This window comes from Hylaeus anthracinus, unplaced genomic scaffold (assembly GCF_026225885.1).
Source record: "Hylaeus anthracinus isolate JK02 unplaced genomic scaffold, UHH_iyHylAnth1.0_haploid 11982, whole genome shotgun sequence".
Classification (NCBI taxonomy): Eukaryota; Metazoa; Arthropoda; class Insecta; order Hymenoptera; family Colletidae; genus Hylaeus; species Hylaeus anthracinus.
In genome coordinates this window covers 1,893,841-1,917,452 of record NW_026534330.1, presented here as the reverse complement: position 1 = coordinate 1,917,452, position 23,612 = coordinate 1,893,841, and the positions used below count along the sequence as shown (strand labels likewise).

Below are 23,612 nucleotides of genomic sequence, written 5' to 3'. Positions count from 1 at the left end.
AGATGAGCGAGCCGTTTGGTTTAAAAGCGACCATTCTCGAGTTCGAACGATCAGTTTTTTCATATACGCAAGTTGGTCACTTGCACATGATGTCTCTTCAAACGGTATTCTCGAATTGGAAACGCTTATTCGAATATGAAATGTTTCGTATGTTTTGCATTAGATGGATAATGACCACACGAAACGTTATACTACAATAGTTTATTATTCGTAACATACATTGCATTCATATTTTGCTATATTGTATAAAAGCCCGACCTCACGTTCATATTACATTAATAAACCAGCCTTTTAAAACAATGAATGGGACGTATAATTGCTGCAGAGGAATAAACAGCACTATAATTGTTAATATATATCCTTTATTCAATTTATTGCAATCATATATATTCCATGTATAAGAGTATATAGGCAAGTTAATGAGTAATAATTTTTCACATATATTCACATTTTTTTGCTTTTCTCTGCATAGTTATATAATTTTTTATTGTAATTATCATAATGCAACTTGTAATTGTTGATTTGAAAAAAAATACCGAGAAATGTGGCGCCATCTCTCGGCGAACCGCCAAAGTTTGCCGTGAAACAGTTTCCACGTTGCTCCGCTAGATAGAGCCACATGTTTCGATATTTTTATTTATTTAAAAAATCAATTAGATGTTGAGATATAAAACAATCAGATGTTGAGATATAGTAATTACGATGTAAAATTATATGAATATGTAGGAAGATGTGAAAAATGAGAATATATTTGAAAAATTAGTTCGGTCGCCGCCGCTAGATGGCGATACCAGTTTGCTTCTTCGTTTGTTCTTTATTTAAAGTGCATGGGAATGAAGTCCCATACTGCACTACTATGTGCACATAATTTGCCGCTTTTACTTAGCTTTTTCGTAAATATTTTTTTACATTGGATCGCCGGTAACTTTGGATCGAATACCTAAAGAACTTTTAATTTGCATTTCCATCCGCGTTTACAAAATTAACGACCGCTTAATTCCTCCGCGTAATGCTAATGATTGCAAATGGCATTATGATTCTCCGTTGAATTCGCCAGTTAATATACCAAGGCGAAACACGCCATCGTTAAAGCTGCTAGTACTCGTCAAAGAAATTTGTTTTCGTCAAGTTATTAATGGTACTCGACGATGGCTGTGAATGTTTTACTTTCAGCAGTACGACTTCTATCACGGCTTCCTCTATTTTTCAATAGGACAACTTTTCAAGGGTGGTTTATTTGAAACTTTGGAACAGTTCACGACCATGTACAGTCTACGCGCGCTCTGATTGGTCGGGGTTTTCGCTTAATATCTCCTTAACGAAGCCCCATCCGACATTTTTGCAAAGGAAATTGTTGTTCAGAATCGTCTCAGCTACCCCCCATTTCCGGCTCCTCCCCGACTTCTGGGACACCCTGTATACTTGAGTTACGCTTACGACACTACAGAATAATACAACATAGTACAGCATACGAGGTGTGGCTATTAAATAACGGAACTGACACTGTAAAACATTTTATTTTAATTTCATACATATTTCCTTATTATCACCTTCAACATACATCCCTCCTTTATCCTAACAACGCTCCATGCGAATCTTTCATTGGTCAAAACAGTGCCAGAAGTGTTTTTCTGTCAGCTCCTTCAAGACACATGCTGCTTTTTCTTTCACAGCTTCAACAGACTCAAATCTTGTTCCTTTTTATGTAGATTTTACCTTAGGAAATAGGTAGAAGTCGTACGGCGCAAGATCCGACGAATAAGGCGGATGGTCTAACACTGGGATGCTGTACTTGACTAGAAACCTCTTGACAGACAATGCAGAACGAGCCGGCGCATCTCTTGGTGGAGAACCCCGATAGATCGGTGGATCACGCGCGCAATGTGCATACCCACCGTGTACCTACGTGTACCTGTTTCAACGTTGAATCGCTTAGCGTGGCCGTTACCAGCAACTATCAAGGCCAGTCACTCGATTACCCGCGTTTCTTATGCACCCAACGTGAAACCGTGCACAGGACATACGAAGCCTGGCACGTAATGGACGGCTGACATTAGTTTACGTCGGCTCTTTTTCTACGAGACGCCGTCGATAGAACTCGCGTCGAAAAAGAACCACGGTTCGACGCTGCCCCGTTGAAAAAGAATTCTTCAAGCCAGCACGAATTCTGGTAAACGGTCGACGACCTCGTGCCGTCGCATTTTCAGTCGAACTCCGGAGCAAGACATTGTCGGGATTTTGTATGAGAGCAAAATTCTGACGAGGTTTATGCCAGAGGTTGAACTGTGTAATTTAGAGCAATTCTACGTGTTCAGTACGTTAGCAAACGTTTTTTCAAAGGTTTCAGTGTCGCTGGAATACCGTTTGTGTCGGTTTCCTATAAACGCGAATATCGAGCGTTCGAGCCTATGGAATCGAGTGAAACCTGAAATTTATTATTTAAAGGGTTGCACCGTACTGGACGTTTCGGTGAATCGTAAGAAAATCGTTCGCATAAATCGACGGATTAGAAGATTAAACGGACAGATGCTTCTACGGTGATATTTGTATTTAAATGGATGATATTGCTATTTAATCCTGAGCAGGCACGGCGATTATGATCATGGCCCACAGGCTGTGGGACACATGCGACACTTAAAGCGTAGTAAAAGGATTTTCATCTCTGCAGGATTTCTATGTTTTTCTATGTTTTTCACATCTTTCGGTACATGTTTCTCAGCTATGCCTTATCCGATCGCACCAAACTTTTTTTTAGGGTTATTATAATATTATGAGCATTAATGTTAAGGTTATTATACTTATGATAATGCAAGAACGTGAAAAAGCCAAGATTGAAAATTAAGAACTTTCGGAAAGAAATATGTGTATACTCTATGAATACCGTACAGTCACTTACTACAAGCACAAACTTTTCAAAGATATTGTTCCACTGCGATAGATACTTAAACAGCCATGAATATTCCACATCTCTAGTCTGGTGGAACACCATAATAAAGAAAAAGGATTCGATACGACGTATCGTGGTATTCGTGGTTGTACGACGGTGGCCAGCAAAGTGGACGCGACCACTGTATCAAGAAAACAAATTGCATTCTAGGTGCAGGTGTGCCTTACGCGGCCTATATGCATATGCGTCGTGTGCTGCTGGCAATCTGACGCGGGTAACGTAAATTATTATAAATACCAGTCTCGAACGAGCGTTGTGATACTTCTGTCATTCATGCTGAACGCGTTAATCCTTGTTATTCGTGACTTGTCCGGCTCGTTACCAGTTCCGAATACCGCATTATCATCCCGAGTTCCTTGGAAACCTAAACTCTCGGTTCGCGCGTAGTTTGGTCGCGTAGTTGGCTTCATATCGGCGCGACGTCATGGACTATCAACTGGTCCTGTACTTTTCCAGAATCCCATTTAACCCGTAGCTACGACTAATGATGTCGTATAATTTATCGATGCGTTTTACTTTATTAAAGTCAGCAAATAAATTACCGCGGTCTTCTCGTCGATTCTACCTAGAATCGACCGCTTTTCACGCACACGCGTACGAGTACGTGGAATGAAAATTACACGGGGACGTTAAGTGGGCGGTCCCGTAAACGCAAGAACGAGTCCACGGCTGAACCAAATAAACAATCGCGAATCTGCGGCGTCCAGCGACACCAAGGTCCGCCATATAAACACAAATTCCGATCAAAGGACACACGAAAAAGTCTCTGAAAAACTGCCGTCCTTCGCAGCCGCAAATTGACTCCATTTTATTGTTTGGTCAAGGCTTACAACCGTAAGATCCGAATGCGTGGTTGTTACCGCAACGATTTGGTATCGTTCACCAAGGTATGGTGGAAGCTCTGATTTCGCCATTTTTTCTTTGTTTAGTATTGTAAAAATCACCTTCATTTTTTTTTTTAAATGGCACTTTTTGACTTGACAGTATTATAGCCCGTGTCGAGACGAATTCAACGACATAGTGCATCGTGAGCTTGTGATACAAGAGGTTTCATCCCGATTGGTCAAACTATCTCGGCGTAATCGATAAACAAACATAACATAAAGAAAAGAAAAGAAAATATACATGTCGAATCGAGTCATCTCCACCTTTTCGAAGTCGGTTAAGAATCGAACTGGCTCACTTTTACACGGATTCGGCCGAAAATAGAAAGATATAATAATTTCACGGTGTTGCGTCGTTGCACAAGCCTTCGCCATTTCTAAAGTTCATCGCGCGGTCTGTGTAATCTTCGTTCGCGATCTTACGAAAACCCGCGCTAATTAGCGGCGCGAGCGCGTGCCTCGTACGCGCGGCTAGGAAAAAATTGAGGAAAATCGCGCGTAGGCGTTTGTATAGATAAATAAAAGAGCGTGAACAGTTTAGAGAGGAGAGGATAGGGAGCGAAGTCGAAGTACAGCGAGTGCGAGAGGTGCCAAGGCCTCCAGGCATACTACTTTCTAACGACAATCACTTTTATGTAACGGCCATTATTCGTTCCTTTTATTACAACAAACGTAAATACAAATATCTCGTGATATATATATAATTACACATGGGCATGGACGTGGAAAGTATCGTTAGGGTAGCTGAACGAATTTCCAGCCGGGACAGATCGCATGTATTGCAGGGATTAGGGGGTTGCGTTACGCGGGGACAGGGGATAGACTTTACGGATTCCTCCGACGAGGGACTAGAGGACCTCTTTGGCGATCGACCGGTTTTACAGGGTTTCCGCAGAACAACGTCTGTCTCGAGCTTTTCCATTTTTTCACCAGCTCTGGCCAACCCCCCTGCGCTCGGATGACTTCTCACGTTCGACCCAAGGACCGCTCGGTATTACATTTTTACAGACGACCATCCCGTTGACGCGCGCGCATCGTTTCCTCGGGTCTGTGTGGTCTAAGAAGCCACGGAAATAAGGTGATCCGAAGTGCAGAGGGTTTGTTCCCCCACTTGCCCTGTGTGCACGGTCGTCGGCTTGCATCAACGTCGCGATCGAACCTTGCTACGGAGGGACACGTTTTCTTAGCCATTAGGGTGTCTTAGAAAGTATTGCACGTTCCAGAATCTTCATTTATTTAGCGAAAAAGTTAACAAAACTACAATATCGATGATGATCTTTTATTTGTGTGTGTTACAATTGTGATAACGTTTTGATTATTTGGCAAGAATGGCGGAGTCTTCGTGGGATCTTACAAGAGAAGTTAGATGGTTGGTACTCCATAACACGTTGACTGACATGCTATCCGTGTATGTATAGGTGACATGGCTATTCGTTCGGGAACTGAAGTTCCGAAGGAATAATTAATCCAAATAATTATTTTCTTTGAAATTATCTTCAGAAAATGAATAATCAAAATTTGAATTCAATTTATACATAGGAAAATTAAATTGTGCAATAACATTCTTCGTCGCAATTATAAATTGAAATCAATTTTGCTCATTCGTTTTCTATATATGATTTCAATCAATCATTAGAAAACTTCGAATGGTACTGTAGGACCATGTAAAATTAAATATTTTAATTTAAATACAAGCAGGTCGTGCCATCAAAATTTTAAACGCATAATATATTTTCGTAATCAAGGCAAAAACAACTTTCCGTTTAGGAATAACTAGGAAGCAGAGTGTTTGAAGTGCGCAATATTTTCTAGAACAGCTTAATGTTTTTCCCAATAGGATATCTTCGTAACAAAAATTTGTCGACGAAGGAAACAGAATTTTTCCATCAAAATAATAAATAGATGGAACAGAGATCGATCGTCATCAATGAGAAAGTTTCTTCGTGGAATTAACTATTGCAACGAAATAACTAGATATTTTGCGATCCATTGGTACGAAGGATGTTGTCTGAAATAATTCACAAGGTTTGATCGCTCTGTCGTCGTTTAAATAATTCTTTCCGTTAGCGATTGTTACCCATATTTTTTCCATTACACTTTGTCGGATTACAGTTTTATACGCAAAGCACACTGAATCGCAAGTCGTATATTGTCACACAATCGTACACAGATTTTATATATTTGGATGTATATATATATATGCGTTTATATCCCTTCGAAAATTACGAAAATAAATGATGAATCTTTATTTGGCGAAGGCGACTTTGTCTAAATTGATTCAGTTTACTGTACAAAAGTCGTCGTCGTCGTCGTACACGATTTCAAAAGGAACGCCGTGTTATATTCGCTTTACGATCCGAGGATCGACCGATTCTTACAGAATCAACGTAACTTGACTAATAATGCGTTTTATATACATGTACAATAAATAATCGTTCAGCGATCTCAATCAACCGAGACACTAACCACAAAATAGTCAACATATCTTTTTTTACATTTCAATCGACGATTTAACCTAAAACAATTAAGTATTTATGTACAAATCTACTCATTAATTACTGTTTCCTATACAATTTCATTCTTTTTAACATTTTTGGCACTTTATTAATTAGCATTAATTCGTCTTGGTAACGACTCGACGTTACGAGACTATCGACGATCGACAGACCACAACAATAACAACAAGAACATTAAATATGAACCTCACGTACGAACCTCTGAGAAGATAAACTGATCGATTTCACTTTTAATACATTATATAATTATAGATGATTTTTAAGAAACAATATAGAAATAACCTTTATAATGTAACGTTTTTTTTTTTTTTATATTTTGTAATAGAGTGAGTGCTATGGAAACATTTTATATCAGAAATACAATTCTTGTCTAAAATTTCGGGGACATTGGTCATACCTACTATACAGCCAGTGTAACAAGTATTCGTACAGGAACCATTTATTTTAAATGGCTTGCTGTACGAATACTTCTTACACTGACTCTACGTGGCTGTGTTTCGGAAATTTTTGAACAAGAATTTCGATAAATAAATATTCTATTATAAAATGCGTCTATACATATATGCGGCAATGCCCCTTTAATTTTGATTTATCATTAGCGAGAAAACTTGGTTTCTCAACGGATTCTCGCACGATTTATTTAAATAGTAAATTATCAGCAATTTATATATCGGGCTTCCATCAATTTTTATTCCATGTAGTTGATCGATAAGGCTTCCAAGAGACTCGATATACGCAACACGCGATACTTCGGTAAATTACATCGTCTCAGTTTGCTTCTTGTTGCTTACAAAACGCGGCACTACCGGCTCGGTCGTCGTTCGTTGTCTTTCCCTTCTCTTGTTTCAATTAGCTTCTTGGCAATTAACTTGCACGGACCGAAACGTTACGAGGTGCACTGTATGGTTGAAGAACCGATCGCACGACCTAATTACGTAGTTCAGTCACTCCGAATCGGAACCGGCCGCCACTAGTTTACTTGTTCACTTTTATTAAGTTGTTGCAAGTAATGTGTAAAAAGTTTCATAGTTGTCGTTTTACGGATCAGTTTTTTGGGAAATATCTAAAGAATTGTTTAGTTTATTGTGACGATAGACCTACGAAAAATAAAGGCAAGTGAATTTTCTACGAAAAAGGTGCAATTATTTACACGGAACATGGCGTGGAATCTTTGAACTACATCATTGAACTATATTCCATAATTTTTCAAAGGTTCTACACGACAACTGAAATAAATATAAAATTACTCCAGTAATTCGTAAATGCAGATAAAAGTTCAAAGTTTTCATGTCATGCTATAGGTAAACTATCAACTGCATGCACAGAAAAATAGTACCCCTTTTTATATAAATTTCCCTTGTCAATATCTTCAACGAGCATTGTTTTCACTGTAAACGTAATAATTTTTTAGATATCTTTGAAAAAACTCATGCATTGGACCTACCGCGGTGCGTAAACATACATTTTTATATATAAGAATTTTTACATATTGCTCGATGAAAAATTAATTTATGAAAAATCTTTGTCCTACAAGAAATAGATTGTTAAGATTGTTTGTTCATAGTCAAATGTAAAGTGACTGGATTACATTGAGAGGCTGAACAGAAGATGTGAAACGAGAGAGTAAGGGGAGATACAGGAACGGAAATTATCATCCCGATTGGTGGCAACCGGAAGTCGACGTTAGTTCACGCGTCGTCAAAACGGATGTTCGAGATTCGACCGATACCCGGTTACATTTTTCTTTCCGCCTTCTATTTTAGCTAATTATTTACAATGGTGTCCATTCTACACTTTCAGCACGGCAAGACGATAATATGGATGCGCTATGTACAAAACTTAACAATTGAAATCATCTTTCGAGCAAAATGGTGCAAAATGATGTTGTTAGAAAAGTTGGCAGTTTTATACGAAGACGGAATGATATGACTACTGCAAAGATGGCGACAGATCATCGATAAAAGTACATCTGAATTAAAATGACCTAATTAATTCGTCTTTTAATTTAACCTATAAATATTATAAAGGTTTTGTTCCGACACAATAGAAAGGGTCGAGATGCGTCGATGGTCTTCGAGTCGCATTCGACAGGTGTGCAGCATCACGGCAAGCGTCAGCGTGAATGGAAATTACCGGTTTCTCTCCCCTCTCTCTTTATTTTTCAATTCAGCACACTCTTCGGTACAGTACAGACTCGCTCTCGTCGCGAAGGGAAACTCTGGGGTATTTTCTACAAGACCGGGCCGACCGTAATAAATAACAGAAATTTATAAAACCATAAACAGAAATTGGCGCGAAACGTCCTTGAATTTTTCACCTTCTTCTTTTCCACGAAGGAACCTCGGAGATCGCCTCGCGAGGAATACTTGAGCCGGCTATTACGAAACTGGTGTAAGTCTTGATTTTTATCGATATATAAAAGATTCAGTTTTCAGACAGCGACGGAGGCTGAACAAGGCTTTCAAAATAATTGTGGTGTACGTACGGTGTGTATGACGAAAATTTCATTACGTCCTTACGTTTTCTTGATGTTCCAGATCTAGGAACGTAAAGTTGTTATGGCAGAAACGTAAAATCGATAACACTGTAACTAACCAAGACTGTTAATTTGACCCAAACATAATTTAAACTTCTGTTGTCGTAACAATAGAGAACTAATTATATTAATAAATTGGTATTAGCCTACCACGAATGTTTTTCGTTTAACAACCTAGCACAAGTTGCATTTTCACAAAAATAACGAGTCTTTTACACGAACAAAATCGTCATACTTTTTAGGCACTACTCGCGGAAGCATTATTTTTCAAAAAAATCGACCAACACCACGTTCGCAACGAGCGGCTCGATCAACAGTCGATCGAAACTCGACTCGAGTCGAGAATCGAGCACAGTTCGAATCCTGAAGAGCAAAAAAAGCTGCTCCAGGCAGCGACTTTCTCTCAACACGAGTGCGACGATTCATCGCGGCCAGAGAAGGACTGGATTGAAGTCTAGACTGCAGACAAACATTAACCATATTCCGAGCCAGCGTGCAATAAAGCTTCGCGAGCCTAGTTTGTTCGACAGTCGCATATTTGGTGCTTTTCCGTGGCACCCTACCGCGCGTGACTCGGAAAGTCCTGCTTTCGGAAGTGTGGTAATTCGTCAACACACGAAAGCTGAAACCTGTGGAAAATGTTTCCTCGAGATTGAAAGGAACCATCCCTTAATATACCCGAAATGGAATCTCAATGAAAAGTGATTTTATCGATGCGTTATTTGAAGTAATGTTTCTTTCGCGTCGACGATCTGACACAAGGCGCTTCGTTGGCCTTCGGATTTAAAGAATCTTTCCACGGGCTCCGGGTAGGTGTTACAGGATCACTGAATCTTGGCTTGGTAAGAGAAATGGACTTATGGTTGGGATCTTGGTCGATGTCACCCTCGAAGAAACGACACATCTCTCTGACAGGGACAGCTTTGGCTCCTCTGTTAAGATCGTGCAGAGACCTGGCTCGTTGTTTCCCTCTGGGACTCGGTTTCGAGGACGCTCGTCCGAGATCCTCCGTGCTCCTGGCTAGCCGACCGCCTAATCTCGAGAGGGATTCAAACAACGTTAGCTTCTCTCGCACTGGCACGTAGTGATCCACGCTCTGACATCGTTCCAGGAGTCTGGCCACGTCTTCCTCGCGCGGGGGTTCGGTTAAAACCGACAGGGAAGCCGACGACCTCGGCAGGGCAGCCGAGATACAACTTTCAGGAGCCTTGAGAGATGTTTGCGACAGCTGACGAGGTACCGGAATCCTGGACGATAATTGGGCCAGACGTTCCTTGCGTTCTTGAAGTGTCTCGACGGTGGTACTCGTGAGCTGCTGCGTTTGTAACAATTGCCCCTTTTCTCGTACGCTTCTTCTCTCCCTGGCTCTGCTTCTCCTCTCGCTCATGTCTGTTCGGAGTATCCCGGGACTCGTGTTTCCGTTCTTGGGGCTGTTGTTGTTCCTTTTGTCATCCTCGTTGCGATGATCGTCCTCGAATCTCACCGTGGAAGTTTCGCTCGGCTTCACCGGCGGCAGTCTGCTGATAACGTCCTTCTCCTTCCTCGATCTGCAAGTGTCGTGAACAGTACTCGGCTCCTTCTTTGTCGGTGTCAGACAAAATTCGTCGTTGTCGTTTCCAGAGTAGATCCTACTCCTCGATCTACTGGAACCGTACGTCTTGAGGACTTCGTTATTGTTCTCCTCGGCTCTCGCTTTCCGCCTCTTCGCGTCTTCCTCCAGAACTCTCTTGCTTCTGGCCTCGTTTTCTCGCCTCCTTGCCTCCTTGTACCTCTGAATCCTCTGCTCTCTAGTCTCCGGCTCGGGAAGAGACACCGTGGAATCCACGGAATCCACGCTCGAACGACACACACCGCCCCAAGGAAGGCTGTCGTCGCTGCCTTCGCTGCTTTCGCTGCAACCCCAAACCCTGGTCACGGCCGGCTCTTTCGTTATTATCGCCGGTATACTGCGAAACTCTCCGAGCAAGTCCTCGTCGCTCGAGTTGCTGCTAGACCAACCGCGTAACTCGCTTCTGGCCCTTCTCCTGGACTCCTCCAATATCGTCGCGGCGCTTCTGGAGTCTTTCTCCGTCGGTGAATCGCCTGGCCAGCAGCGCAACTCGCTTCGCGATCGTCTTCTGGACTCCGTGGGGCTATCAGGAAGCGGGACCGGGCCTCTCGGGCAGATGGTTAGGATCTCCAAGAAATTCAAGCAACGCTGAGACCGAAATGGCGTTTGCCTGACCAGTTCCGCTGCGATTGCTCGGACCCAGGACCAGTAGATCGGCTCCGTGTCAGCCTGAACAAACAAATACGATTCTACGTTAATAAAGAGTGTAATACGGTTTTCAAATTCTGACGAAGAAAGAAATCAGCTTGGTTCATTTTTATTTTTGCCCTTTGTGCTTCAAGCAATTAGATTAAACCTGAGAATTTGTACTATACATACTATACGTACATCGACAAATTTGTTTCCCTATTTATACACATACTCGCCACTGTAATTCACCTAATGGTTTAAAAATTGCAGTGGGAACCTTCGACTATCCTATGAAATCACATCGGAATAGGTGGAGGATGGAGATTCTTCCCTTCGTAAGTTACAGTCCTACGGCGTCTCTACTCGTTTGTTTTCTCCTATCGTAACGAGCTCCGGACGAAATAGACATCAATTTCAGAAATGAGTTTTTTTGTCCTCGACTTTTCCTTCTCAGCGAACGAGTCTCAGCCGAAGCAATTCGGTCTCTGTTCGATCAAGATGTTACGAGACGATTGCACGGACGTCCTTTGAGTGACTAAGCCAACGAGGCGAAGGAACTCGTTCGCCAAGAAAGGAGGATGGTGGGACTCCTTGACAATGGTGGGTCATGGGAGAATGGCGTACGGATCTCCCACGCGTCGGTTTATCGTCGAGACTGCGGCAGCGGATTTTGACCTTGCCTACTGACCTTATTACCTTCCGTGCCTCGAACGGATACGAGTTACGTCATCGGGCGCGTCCTTCGCGGTTTATCTTTATCTTATTCGTCAACCTTGGCGAAATTCTCGCGACGTTATCGATCGCGCTTCCGTCCGGGTCTCGAACTGCTCGATCGGATATCTTTGCTCTCGAACTAAGGGGTGGGAGGAGGATTCGAGCTATCAGAGCGATGGAACACGATTGATCAATACACGATGTTCCGACGATGGCGGTACAACCGGACAGTGGGTAATTGCTTATGGTAAAATAAGTAGAAAATGCAGAATAAAATTTGTTCATGTGAACTTCGTTTTCAATAAAATCGAGTTTGGAAAACGAGTACAAGTGTATGTAAGTAACTGTGAGCTTCGGTTTTTCAGGCGTTTCAGGCGTGTACATACATTGCAAACTGTATGAAACATTTGTTATACGAAGATTTCATGATATTCTTGTTTCTATTTAATTTTAGAATAAAATTCTTAATAGTTTTAATCATTGGTAACAAACATTTGGCATTGGAAATGCATTGAATTTAACTTCAAATAATAAAAATGCAGTGAAAGGGTAAAATGAAAAATACTGAGAGATGTCGCAACCCTTCCAACATCTACTGCAAGAAGAAGGTAAATGTATATAAATACTTGGACACAACTTTCTTGCTGAAAATCCAAAAAATATTTCATGGAGATGTATTCTTCATTCTGTGGATTTTTACGTTATGATCGTGACTTATCGACGGATCATACATGCAAACGTGGAATTATTGGCGCGACGCTTAGAAGACGACACGCCGTTGAGGACAACAAGCAAGAGAAGCATACTGTACGTTTTCAACGAGAGCACCGATCGAGATTCGTTATGCAAAGCAAGGAGAAAGTCAGGCGAATTGAAATTTTTGGTGAAGTCTAGGAATCAGAGTCCATCGGCTGAGACTATGGCCGCGGGGATTGTATAACGTGGTAGAAATCGAATGGCGGCACTGCTAGACCGTAATTAGAAGTTGCAGTGTCGAGCAAAACGGGAGCTCCTAGAGGCCGACCAATGCGAGAAAGTGTTTACGGGCAAGGAAACGGATCGTGCCGCAGATAAAGGCCATTTACATGCAATTACATTGCGTGCTGCTGAGAATTATTCTGTCTCGCCTATCCTTCTGATTTTTCGACTTACTTCTGGTTTACAACTTCGACCGCCTACGTCCTCCGCATCGTTCTACTTACGAGGAGTATCAGGATATAATCGATAGAGCACCGTTAAGTCGGACAAATGTGTGCAGTTACATTTAGAAAAAATGTTGGTGACTTTGAAAAGATCGAGAAAAATGGCACAAAAAAAATATAATATTACGACGCTGTCCTTCGAAACCATTCAAACTCCCATGTAGTCAAATTTCGTATCTTTAAATTCAACAAGGATATTCAGGTGTTCCGTTTCTCGTGACTCACCCTGTATAGTACTACCGACTTTCTGTCAATCGCGTATACATGGGTAACATTTGTAACAAACGAATTTCAACAGATTTCCTGTAGGTCTCACAATGTTCAAGAAATAGATTCGCAAAAAGAGGTGGTTTGTCTGGATGTCGAAGTGGTACTTGACTGCTAGCAAATCGTGAACGATACACGACTATATGAAACAGTTTAGTCGACGGAAAGTCGATGGTATGCGTCTAGTTTTAGTATGAGACATCGAATTACCCAAAATGTGGCAAGAGTGTGGTCCTGCGAGTTGCTCAGCGTAAAACCAAGGGCCAACGCATGAGGTTGACACAAGCTGGGTGCTGCCTGACGTAGGTTCAACGCCCTCAGAGGTAGCCTCATCGGTGTACCCTCAACCCACAGCCAACCCATTCTGATGGAAACGATCCGCCTCTCTGCTAGGTCCTCCACGTACAGCTCGCCTGAAATAAACATAAAATTAGGGTTCTAACGAGGATCAATCAGACCTAGCCAATTCGTTGATTTGAATTAATATTAATCGGTCCCGCGGTAATTGAGGGTACGCGCAACGACTATTAGCTTCAATCGTATCTAATTAAAAGTATCCCGTCGAATATGTATAATTTATTTGCGACGATGTTTCCACTCGAGCCAGAGTTCACATCGACGAATCGAGTGACATTTCTTATATTTCGTGGCTCGCACTTTCGTGTCCGCATCCGTTTCCATGGAAACGGCATCGAGTAATTCGCAAACCCCATTGATGTATTTAATCAGAAGTTTCTATCTTCGATTCGAGCGAAAGCGGATAAACTGTAAGCCCCGGGTTAGTCGAGAGATTGACGTCATTCCACTGAACCGCGTAGGAGTGAAGATGGGCTTGACATTCCAGACACCCTGCGATCTCCCTCCGACTCGTTTCGATTCGCTCGAGCAATTACCACTGAAAACGGCACCTAAACACGCCTACACGCCGTCCACGATGGATATTCGTGACTATTTCAGTCTGGCCCTAAGGTAGAAATAGACGTCAGGAGTCTCACTGCTCCTGGGGGTGGGTTGCCTTTGGCCTCTTCCAATTTTACGGCATCCATAAAAAACCCCACGCTGATCCTGACAAAGTCGATCGCTATCAACCCTATCTCTGTCCGACAGCCCGTGGCTGGTTTCACTTTCGCACTTTAATCAACGAATTTAACCCCTTATTGTTCCAAGAATATTACGATACGAATTTTAGCCAACCACGCGAACGAACTTCGTTAATTTCGAAGTGCTTAAGGTTTACAAACACGATGCATACATTTTTTAAGGATATTAGTAATGGTGGGTAAACGCAAAGTACGAATAGAAAAGTATAAGAGTAAGACCTCCGATGGGTGGCAGCTGGTATCTTTCGTATTTGCCGAGGTAATACTTCCAAAAAATGTTCTCAAAGTTTCATTAAATTATATACATTCCCCCCTTAATTTAATATGTTAATTAGAAATGCTTGCGGTTTGAACTTCGGATAATTCAGTAAAATTCCATCTCTGAAATAGCGTGTTCACAGCGGAATACTCGTCAAAAAAAAAAAAAAAAAAAAAAAAACACCTACAACGCCATAACTTTTTTAATTTAAAATATTTCTAAATACGAAAATTGCGATTTATTTTGAGTATAAAAAATGATGAGTCGATCGAATGCTTTGACAGTAAAATTTCAAAAAATTCAAGAAGCGTAGTTAATTCATTTGGGCTGCGAACGACTCATGCGTTACGCACGAATAGGTAACGGTTCGACTCGAGAGAACGAACTTGGAACGCGTCTCCAGGGAGCTCCGGAGGAATCGTTAACACCCTCGCTCTTGCGTGGCGAAACTCTATTATCTCGACTATTATATCAAACTCGAGCCGCCGTACAGCGAGGCGTACGAAGTGACTCGAACAAGTCGTCGTTAAGCACGTCCATTACCGCTCTCGAGGAATTCGTTATCAGAGGCGAAGTCTCGAAGGACGTTCGGTGCTGGAGCGTGGTATCGGAAGGACGCGATCGACCGGATTCCTAGGATTCCTAGGCCGATAACGCACGACCAGTAAATTGGCGTAGAGGGACTGCCTCGAGGTCCTTCACCTGCATTCCTCGGGCATGTTTGTCCGCGCAGATGGACTCCGTGGGCAGCGTGTTCGACGTTGGCCGACCTACGACATACGCCCCCAACTGGTTTCCACGGAAACCAGCTGATGGTCCGTGTATAGCCATGATCATTTCCATATTCGCATCGATCGAACGAGCTGAACATAGAATCACGGGGACACCTTCGATGACAAGCATTTTCAATGTAGAGCCACCATCTAGATCATACGGCGACTCGTTAAAGGGGACAAGCCTAGCGAGTGGGTGCATATTTAAGAATTTTTTTTGGGACAAACGGAAACTTTCCTGGTAATTAATTTAAGGGCATTCGGAAGAACATTTCTTAGTGCATGTATCGCAATTTTGTAACTTTTTTAATTGAAGATATTTTTAAATACGAAAATTGCGATTCCTTCCGTAATTCACTTGTGTACCGAGGAAGAAAACTTGTTATTCCCATTTGCCTAGCAGTATTAGCAGTGATATCAGAATGGATGACCGCTATGCCGATTTCTCGTTACCTTCCTGTCACTTTCGTTTCTGTTAAAGTAGAACTACCTTATGCTCCTTTATCAGTTGCTGCCTTACAATCTTGATATTACTTTTTCGGCATCATATTTCCGAAACTTTAGTCGATGCTATCGTTAATTATAATTTTACCCCCGATTACAAATCCTTTTATCCGATCGATTTCAAATTTTACCCTTAGGCAGGGTGGGGAAGGGGTTACTGGAGGTGGTTACGGTGGTCGCTGTGATCGGTCGATGCTTTTAATAATTCAAAAGCGAAGTCCCTTCCTTACTGTTCCTTGTTTTGTGTTTAAGAAAACTAATTGTCCGTATTAATTTTAGCATAGCAATGATCGAATATTAATTCGGGTAAATTTCCAGGTTAAAAATAAACAAGATGCGAGCTGACTCTAAATCATTGAACCAGAACAGGAGTTGCGACAACAGCCTGTACTCAAATCGCTGTCCTTCGCACTCGTCATCGCGGATACCAGTCGGCAGCCCCGAGAAAGTGCGAATTAAAAAATCTGCAACATAAATTCTCCGCACTCGTTCTCCTCGGTTCGACGATCCGGGGCTCTAGAAATCGGCACGCGGCGCTCGCATAAATTACCTCTGGGCAAAATATGCAGCACGCGGTGACACGCGAGCCTGTCAAGTCGATCGTGACGTACGTGATAGCCTGGAAGAACTATCGGGATCACGGTGTTTCGCGCGCGCTGAGAAATCTTCCTGTTTCTCGTCTTTTGTTTCGTCGTGTCCCGGGCTGTCGTTATCGCGAAAGTGTCGCGAATTTCAGCCTTGGCTCGATCGGCCCTATCGCTGGATTAATTGTTGCCGCGGGAAAAAACGCCACGTCACGTTTCACCTGCGTGAAAATGAAGAAGGAAAGCGCGCGATCGGCCCTAGTTTCTGGAACGAGTTTTCTAATCTGTTTCGACTGCCAGTTCCGAACCACTTCGCTAACAACATTTTTGCAACGATGAATCACGCCACTTTCAGGGTCAGTCTATTTGTCAGAGTCGACTGGAAACGGCGCTTCGTGAGATTTTTCTACGAAGAGAATTACGAAACGCGTGATTCATCGTCGAGATAATTGAAACAAGGTGGAGCACAATATTTTTGACGAAAAGCAATTACGTTGAGAGGTCTATTTGGCGCGACGAACCGAAAAATTAAGCGTACTTAAAGAATACTTTTTATAGCCTATAAAAGAAAGAACGATTTCAATGTTTTTTTTCTACTAATAATACCATTCGTAAAGAGTATACAAATATTTTCGTATGAACTTTATGATTTATTGATTTATATTAGAGTTAAAATAGCTCGTGTCGATATAATTGATTTAAAAGATATCATAAATAAGTAGAAGTGACAATTGAGGTAGGAATTTGGAAGTAATAATTGAAGTGATAATTCAAAAAAAAAAAAAAGAAGAAGAAGAAGACAGTTCGCAACTGTTGGAATGGTTTACCACGTATCACTATAGCGTTGCATGTCAACGAGGACGAAGTAACGGTATCGAATTCAGCCTAGGCGGAACGAAAGAGTCACCCGGTATACGTAACAGCCGTACGTTATCCTAGGATCTGAGGAAATAAACGGTTTCCTGAGTGAAACGTGCTACTGCGGTGTGGGCTGGCCACGAGGGGCAAGATAAAACATGCGGCGACGCACGTTAAGCTTCTTCCACGCAGAACCGACCGATACCTGAAGTCTTCTGTGCGTTCATAAATATTCATGCACTTCCGTAATAAAAATTCGTGAATGGAAAAAGGGATTGTCCTTGGACGGACGTCTCGAAGGAAGAACACTTGGTTACATTCACCTCTTCCTTCGCGTCCTTGGTATAACGCCGAAGTTATTCGAAACAGTCTCCGCTTCTCATACAAGTATTAAGTGCATGCGTAAATTTTGTAGATTATGTTTAGATAAAAACACTTATTGTTAGTTCGTAAATGCCGATACATCATTTTCTGATACCAAGCGTTATTAATGTTGACATGACTGGTCAACTTGTACCCAAAACAAACAAATGGCAGATCCTTATTTATAGCTGTACATTAAACTAACCACGTGACATTTTCCCAACCCTCGAAGGATCTTCAGAAGGAAGTGATAGGGCCTCGCCGAGTCAATTTTCTCAAATTCAGAAGTTGCCTTTTCACGAATCAATCGATACTTTTCTTCGCTGATATAAATACATGTTCCTTTTTGGTACATTTATCGTCATAGTTTTTTAATAAACGTGCAAACACTTATCTCAACTTAACCAACAACTGTTGTTCCATTCATACATATTTCTACCGTCATCGAATCTTCGTCGTAGCTTCGTCAATATAAAGGACAAATCTTAGTTTTCGGTAGTGCTGGTTTTCTCTCTTCATCAGTCATCAACTTATCGCTTATCAAGAAAAAACTGTCGCGTACGAAGGCCTCCAAGTTTCAGGAATAAGGTCACATACTCGTGTCAAGTATTGCTGGTTTATAATACCAACGAGGGACTTTCAGATCGGCAGGATGCGGGTCTAAAGAGGATCGTTTTACTTATGGGGCGTCCATGCGTATGCCGTTGATACGACTTTGCGGGTTTAATGGACCGTGAGAGAGCGGATGATGTCTCTCCTTCGGGAGTCTTCGACTTCAAACACGATTCCTACCATCGACATCGTTTGGCTGGATAGAGTGTACAGTTTCCCGGTCGATGGACTCCCAAAAATGGATCTTTTCAAGCAGAAAATACGATTCAATACCTAACAATTCCAAACAGATGTTTCGTTGCTTCCGATGTCAAAGATTCGAGGGAACAGAAACGCAATGGTATTCTCTTTTTGTATTGGTGCAATTAAAGGATTAAGCTACCTTTACGATGTAACTTCTACTTAAAAAAAAAAAAAAAAAAAAAAACCTGTAGCTTGACTTGACACTTTTCCTAGTAACAATACGTAGAAATTAATGTCGGTCAATAGTTTCTGCAATATAAGTATAGTAATGTAGAATTTGTACATAATACTCGTCCTGTATGGAAACGTTAATGGTCGAAGTTTCGTTACCGTTCCCAATCTTCATTTATTCATTGTATATTAAGGATCGATGAAGGAAAAAGTATCGATTCTATCCCTTGGAAACTATAAAAAAAGGAAGACGAACATCCACATGCCCACGATGCGGCAAAAGAAAAAACCCTATCGATCCCACGAACCTCACGGTTGAAGTATGAAGGACAGGAAAGGAGACCCGCGTTCCGTGCTTCCTTTAGGAAGCCTTCACTTTTCCGTTACCTCGGTCAACATTGAAAATCCTGTTTAACAAACCACCACTTTTCACCTCGTTTCTTCACGCTACTCTGCCTCCTGTCAGTCCTGGCGCGTCATCCTGGTCAAACAGGATCCCACGTCAGCCGTTTTTGCCCCCGCGGTCGTGTACCCGCGTGCACCATGAATTATTTATTCACGTGGATCATCAACGGGAACGCCCTCGATTTTTCACGCAGCCCTCCATCCCAGACCGTCTGTGCTTTACTACCGTCGCTTTTTTTTCTTCTCGTGTGCATCAGCACGAAATCCTTTGTCCTGGATGGGACAAAGATAGGTATATCATGACTGACGACGGTACGCGTTGCGATGAAAAGGATGTTGCCGTTCATGTAGGCCTCGGAATCCTACGCGATAGGATGTCAGCCTACGCTAAAGCATTGCTCGGAACTGCGATTTCAACTTTATCCTAACGCGTTGATTATTCAACACCGTTAGCGGTTCTTGATTCCTTTAATAAAATGTTTTCCAAAAGAATTTGGTTTTTAATAAATATCAAGTGGTGTAAAATATATGATGTATCGTAATGGAGTATTTATACATTGGCAAATACTCTCGGATCATCACGAAACTTACCTTAGTTTAGTTAGTTGTTTTTTACGATCATAATTATACTGATGTATCAGTGCTTTTCAAGAGAGGTTTCGGGATTTTGTTTTTCAATCCTAAAATACGCCTATGAGTGTTCCTTGTGGCGCACACTTACACGACATCATCTTCACACCAACAAAATCCTAAATCTCCTTTTGGGAAACCCTTTATAGGACATTGTAGCTAACGAGGGCACTGGTTTCACTCGTTATCCATTATTCGAATAAAATATTGTCTGTACCTAACAGCGAGCTTCGTATCGATTAACGATCAGTGGCCTCCAAATTAGGAAGTTTCTCCGACTAGCACAGATTCGAAGTCGAACGCGAACCGGTAGTAAACAAGGAAGGAAATCTACGCCGCGTCCCGTGGAGGTGAAATGCGACGTGAAAGTGACAAACCCGTAATGTTAGGACGGAACGAGCGGTGGACCAGGACGGGCTGTCACGAGACCGGAAGAGATAAAACAAGGAACTCGATGGAAAAACGGTCACCGTTACTCTACACTGCTACGACTTTCTGGTGCACGGCGCTAGCGTGACAGTACCGTCTACCCACTTCATGTATTGTGATACCGACAAATGCAATGGAAATACAGTAATTTACTTTTTTCAGCGTATCGCCGTCACCAAGAAATTAGAGTGATGTTCATCTCGTACAAATGCAATTAACTTGGCGACTATTAGCTTCGCTTATCGCACTGTTGGACTAACAAGGGAACCCGACCTGCTCCACTTTGACTTTAGCGTTCTTTCGCAGGATGGTAGTAGCAGACGTCCCCGTAGCTGCGTGTTGAATGTTGCGAGTAGGAAGTGTAGGTATCCTTTGATAGTGGAGCAGATGTCTGGGTCGCCAGACTAGGGAGCTGAGTCGTTATTAACACTGGATTTACACTGGTTTCTAAATAACACAGAGAACGCATTTCCCTTAATATTTTTCCATCTTTCTATGAAAGTTCTAAGAACGATGTGACGAATAGTACGTTGAAGTTGAACTTCAGCTCGTAGAGGCATAGATGATAAAAGTTTGACGGACAGAGGTAGACGTCGACTTGCAGAGGTCGGGCTGGTCTGAATTCGAGTTGTAGAGGTAAAATAACGCAACTAAATGTGTAGCAAATAATTCGAATTAAAATAAGATTAAATTTCGACTTGCGATTAAATTTCACAGCAAAGCAAAAGGAACGAACGATACTGTAGTGTTGTAGAGGTTTTCGAGTTATAGATGTTCAAGTTACCAAGGTTCGACTGTATTCGAAAAAAGAAGAAACGAAATTTTCTTTAAACGATAAAACCACAAAAACTTACGGACCACCCTAATATTTTCATACCGATTTACTTCTGTGTCAACGATATCTACTCGCATCGGTCCCACCGTTAGGATTTATGTTTCAGAAAAAGTTTGTTGCCCCTGTCTCACCATATACGTTCCGTGGCAGTTTGGCGCCGGGCTCCTCGAAGCTCGAGGCACACCTGCGAGTCACAGTGTGTCTCGTCGGCCGAAACAAACGGTTCGTTAGTAGTAATTACACGGCGAACCCGTTAGGAACTTACGAGGGATCGTGTTTTTGCGTGCACCATGTTCGCGTCTCGGTTCGCTCTGGAAATCCACTCGCTTTGGGCCGACGAGTCACGAACCCCATACATGTAGCTTCCGTGACGAATACCTGTGTTTTTTGGGTGGGCTATTAGGCTTCCTTGGGTCTCATTCGTCCCTGTAAACGGGTCGATTCACCGCGACTCGACTTCCCGACCACCAGTCGGTTCCTAACGGTAGAATTTGACTTTTCAGAATCCCCCCATAATGGACCAGGGAAAGTAGGGGAGATCGGGGTTGAAAGTAACAGGGGCAGGAACAGCCTCTGCAGTTTCCAAATTCCTGAACGGATAACCCTAAGAATAAATATCTTGACTAGAATTCGTCGATCTTGAAAAGTGTACGAGCTACTCTAGAAATTGTGTAAATATTAGTAAGCTACTTATTGCAACGTTATGATCGGTATGTAGAAGATGTCGCGAATCAGTCGTCGCTACATTCGCTCGCGTTTACGAATTCATTGTTCCTTCTTCGATTAAAGCGGAATTATGCAAAGAAGACGCATTTCGTTCGATTCTAATTCTCGTCATAACCGTGACGCGATTTTTCAACGGAGGTCCAGAAAAGAATGCTTAATCCTCTTCCTGAGATTCTGGGGATTAGAATATACAAGAAAGGGCGCGGAAAGCAAACTGGCCGAGCATCCCCTTCTTCACGGTCATCAATCTTCTCATGAGAATCGTACGCTCGTCCTCGAGCAAGTCATTTATTATCATCCCGCTTTTCATCCCCTATCTGCGTATCCCTCGCACGCACGACACTTTGTCGATGCTGTGTATAAGTTACTTTTTTTCCATAACCTCCGCTCGCCCTGACATCTTGCATCGTCTTTCGTGAGACACCTTGCGCCACGAAGATTCACAGCGTATATTTCCGGACGTGATGTTGTCGTAGTGTCTTCGAACAGACGCCTGAACGCGAAACTTACATTTCATCTTGAAAGTGTAACGATGAATCATTGGATACGAATAGATTGTTAACCCTTTGACAAATGAGAATTTTTAAAAAATGCATGCTTCCTCGAAGTCTCTTTATTCAAATGGGAAAGAAAAGTAAATCGTAATATGGAATATGCACAATATCGAGAACATAATCTGCGTGGTTCACATAACACATTATAATGCTGGCGGAGTACATTTCGTTTTGATCACAAAATCCTAAAATTCTAAATTCAAATATTTTTAACAAACAATTGTGAAACAAGGATCGCGTAAAATAACTCGTGACTCATATAATCTACAAATAGGTAAACGTATTCAATTTCCTTTTGTTCCATCACACCCACGGTATACCTAATCAACGAAATTATAGGTTCCGCGTAGATAGGTGCTTTAAAACGCTGTGCCTCGAGTTTCACTGGTTATTTTCTCTTATCGATCGATGCGCGAAATGTTTTTCAACTGGAAAATTCTCTGAGAAACACCCAAGGTTTGTTCTACGAATGACAAAGGCTATTGTAAGAGGAACAATCGACAGGGAGAACGATGTCGCAGTATCGAAAGGATGGAGGTTAAACAAATATTCTGCGTAAAAGTATCGCTTCGTAGTGGGACCTGATTGAACACGGCTCCAGCAAATGATCTACTGCAATTTCCGCTTTCAAATTACGGAAACATAGCACAGCACGAAGCTGGACCTATGACTCTGTACGTGGTGTTTATCTACCAGTGATAGATATTTTAAGGGATGATTTTGTATACCGAAGTAAGACAAAAATGAATAATGTTTAAATCGGAAAAAAGTAACACTTTAACAGGCTAACTTATTTAACACCGAAGTGTAAAAACAAATGATTATAAATCATAAATACATAACGTATTGAAATTAACACTGAATCTACTATCTACCGGTCAAATCACCGTTTTCAAATTCTTATATACAGTTTATATGTCTTATATACAATTGTTTCACGCGTTATTCAATTAAGCACCACGTGAAATATTTTTGCGTTCAATTGAGAAAAGCGTCTCTAAGACTAGTCATTTGTCAAATCACAGTAGAAATAGATACAAATGAAACCTTGATTGGTTTAGTGTTAATGACCAGCAGTGTCCACAGTTTCCATAACGAAGCTAACAGAGTGCAAAGGGTATGAAACCTCTGTTCCAGTCCCGTCGGAATATTTCTGAAATGCATGCCCATCTCGAGGGCGTCGGAGCGTTCCCTGATGATACACTTCTCACAGACGCTTTCTGTTCCCCCATATCGGTAGCTGAACGAAATTATCGCGCTC

General features: G+C 41.9%; 1 protein-coding gene across 1 annotated transcript in view; it reads right to left on the bottom strand.

Annotated features, from left to right (window-relative positions):
* Positions 1–7,337: 7,337 nt before the first annotated feature.
* LOC128886495 (uncharacterized) overlaps positions 7,338–23,612 on the bottom strand; it is a 52,849-nt gene continuing 36,574 nt past the window's right edge. The window contains exons 2-3 of the mRNA XM_054141432.1: positions 13,516–13,718; positions 7,338–11,161 (exon numbers count right to left, since the gene is read on the bottom strand). Of these exons, the coding sequence (XP_053997407.1) occupies positions 9,602–11,161; positions 13,516–13,718 (1,763 nt within the window). The 3' untranslated portion in view covers positions 7,338–9,601. The remainder of the gene's footprint in view (positions 11,162–13,515; positions 13,719–23,612) is intronic.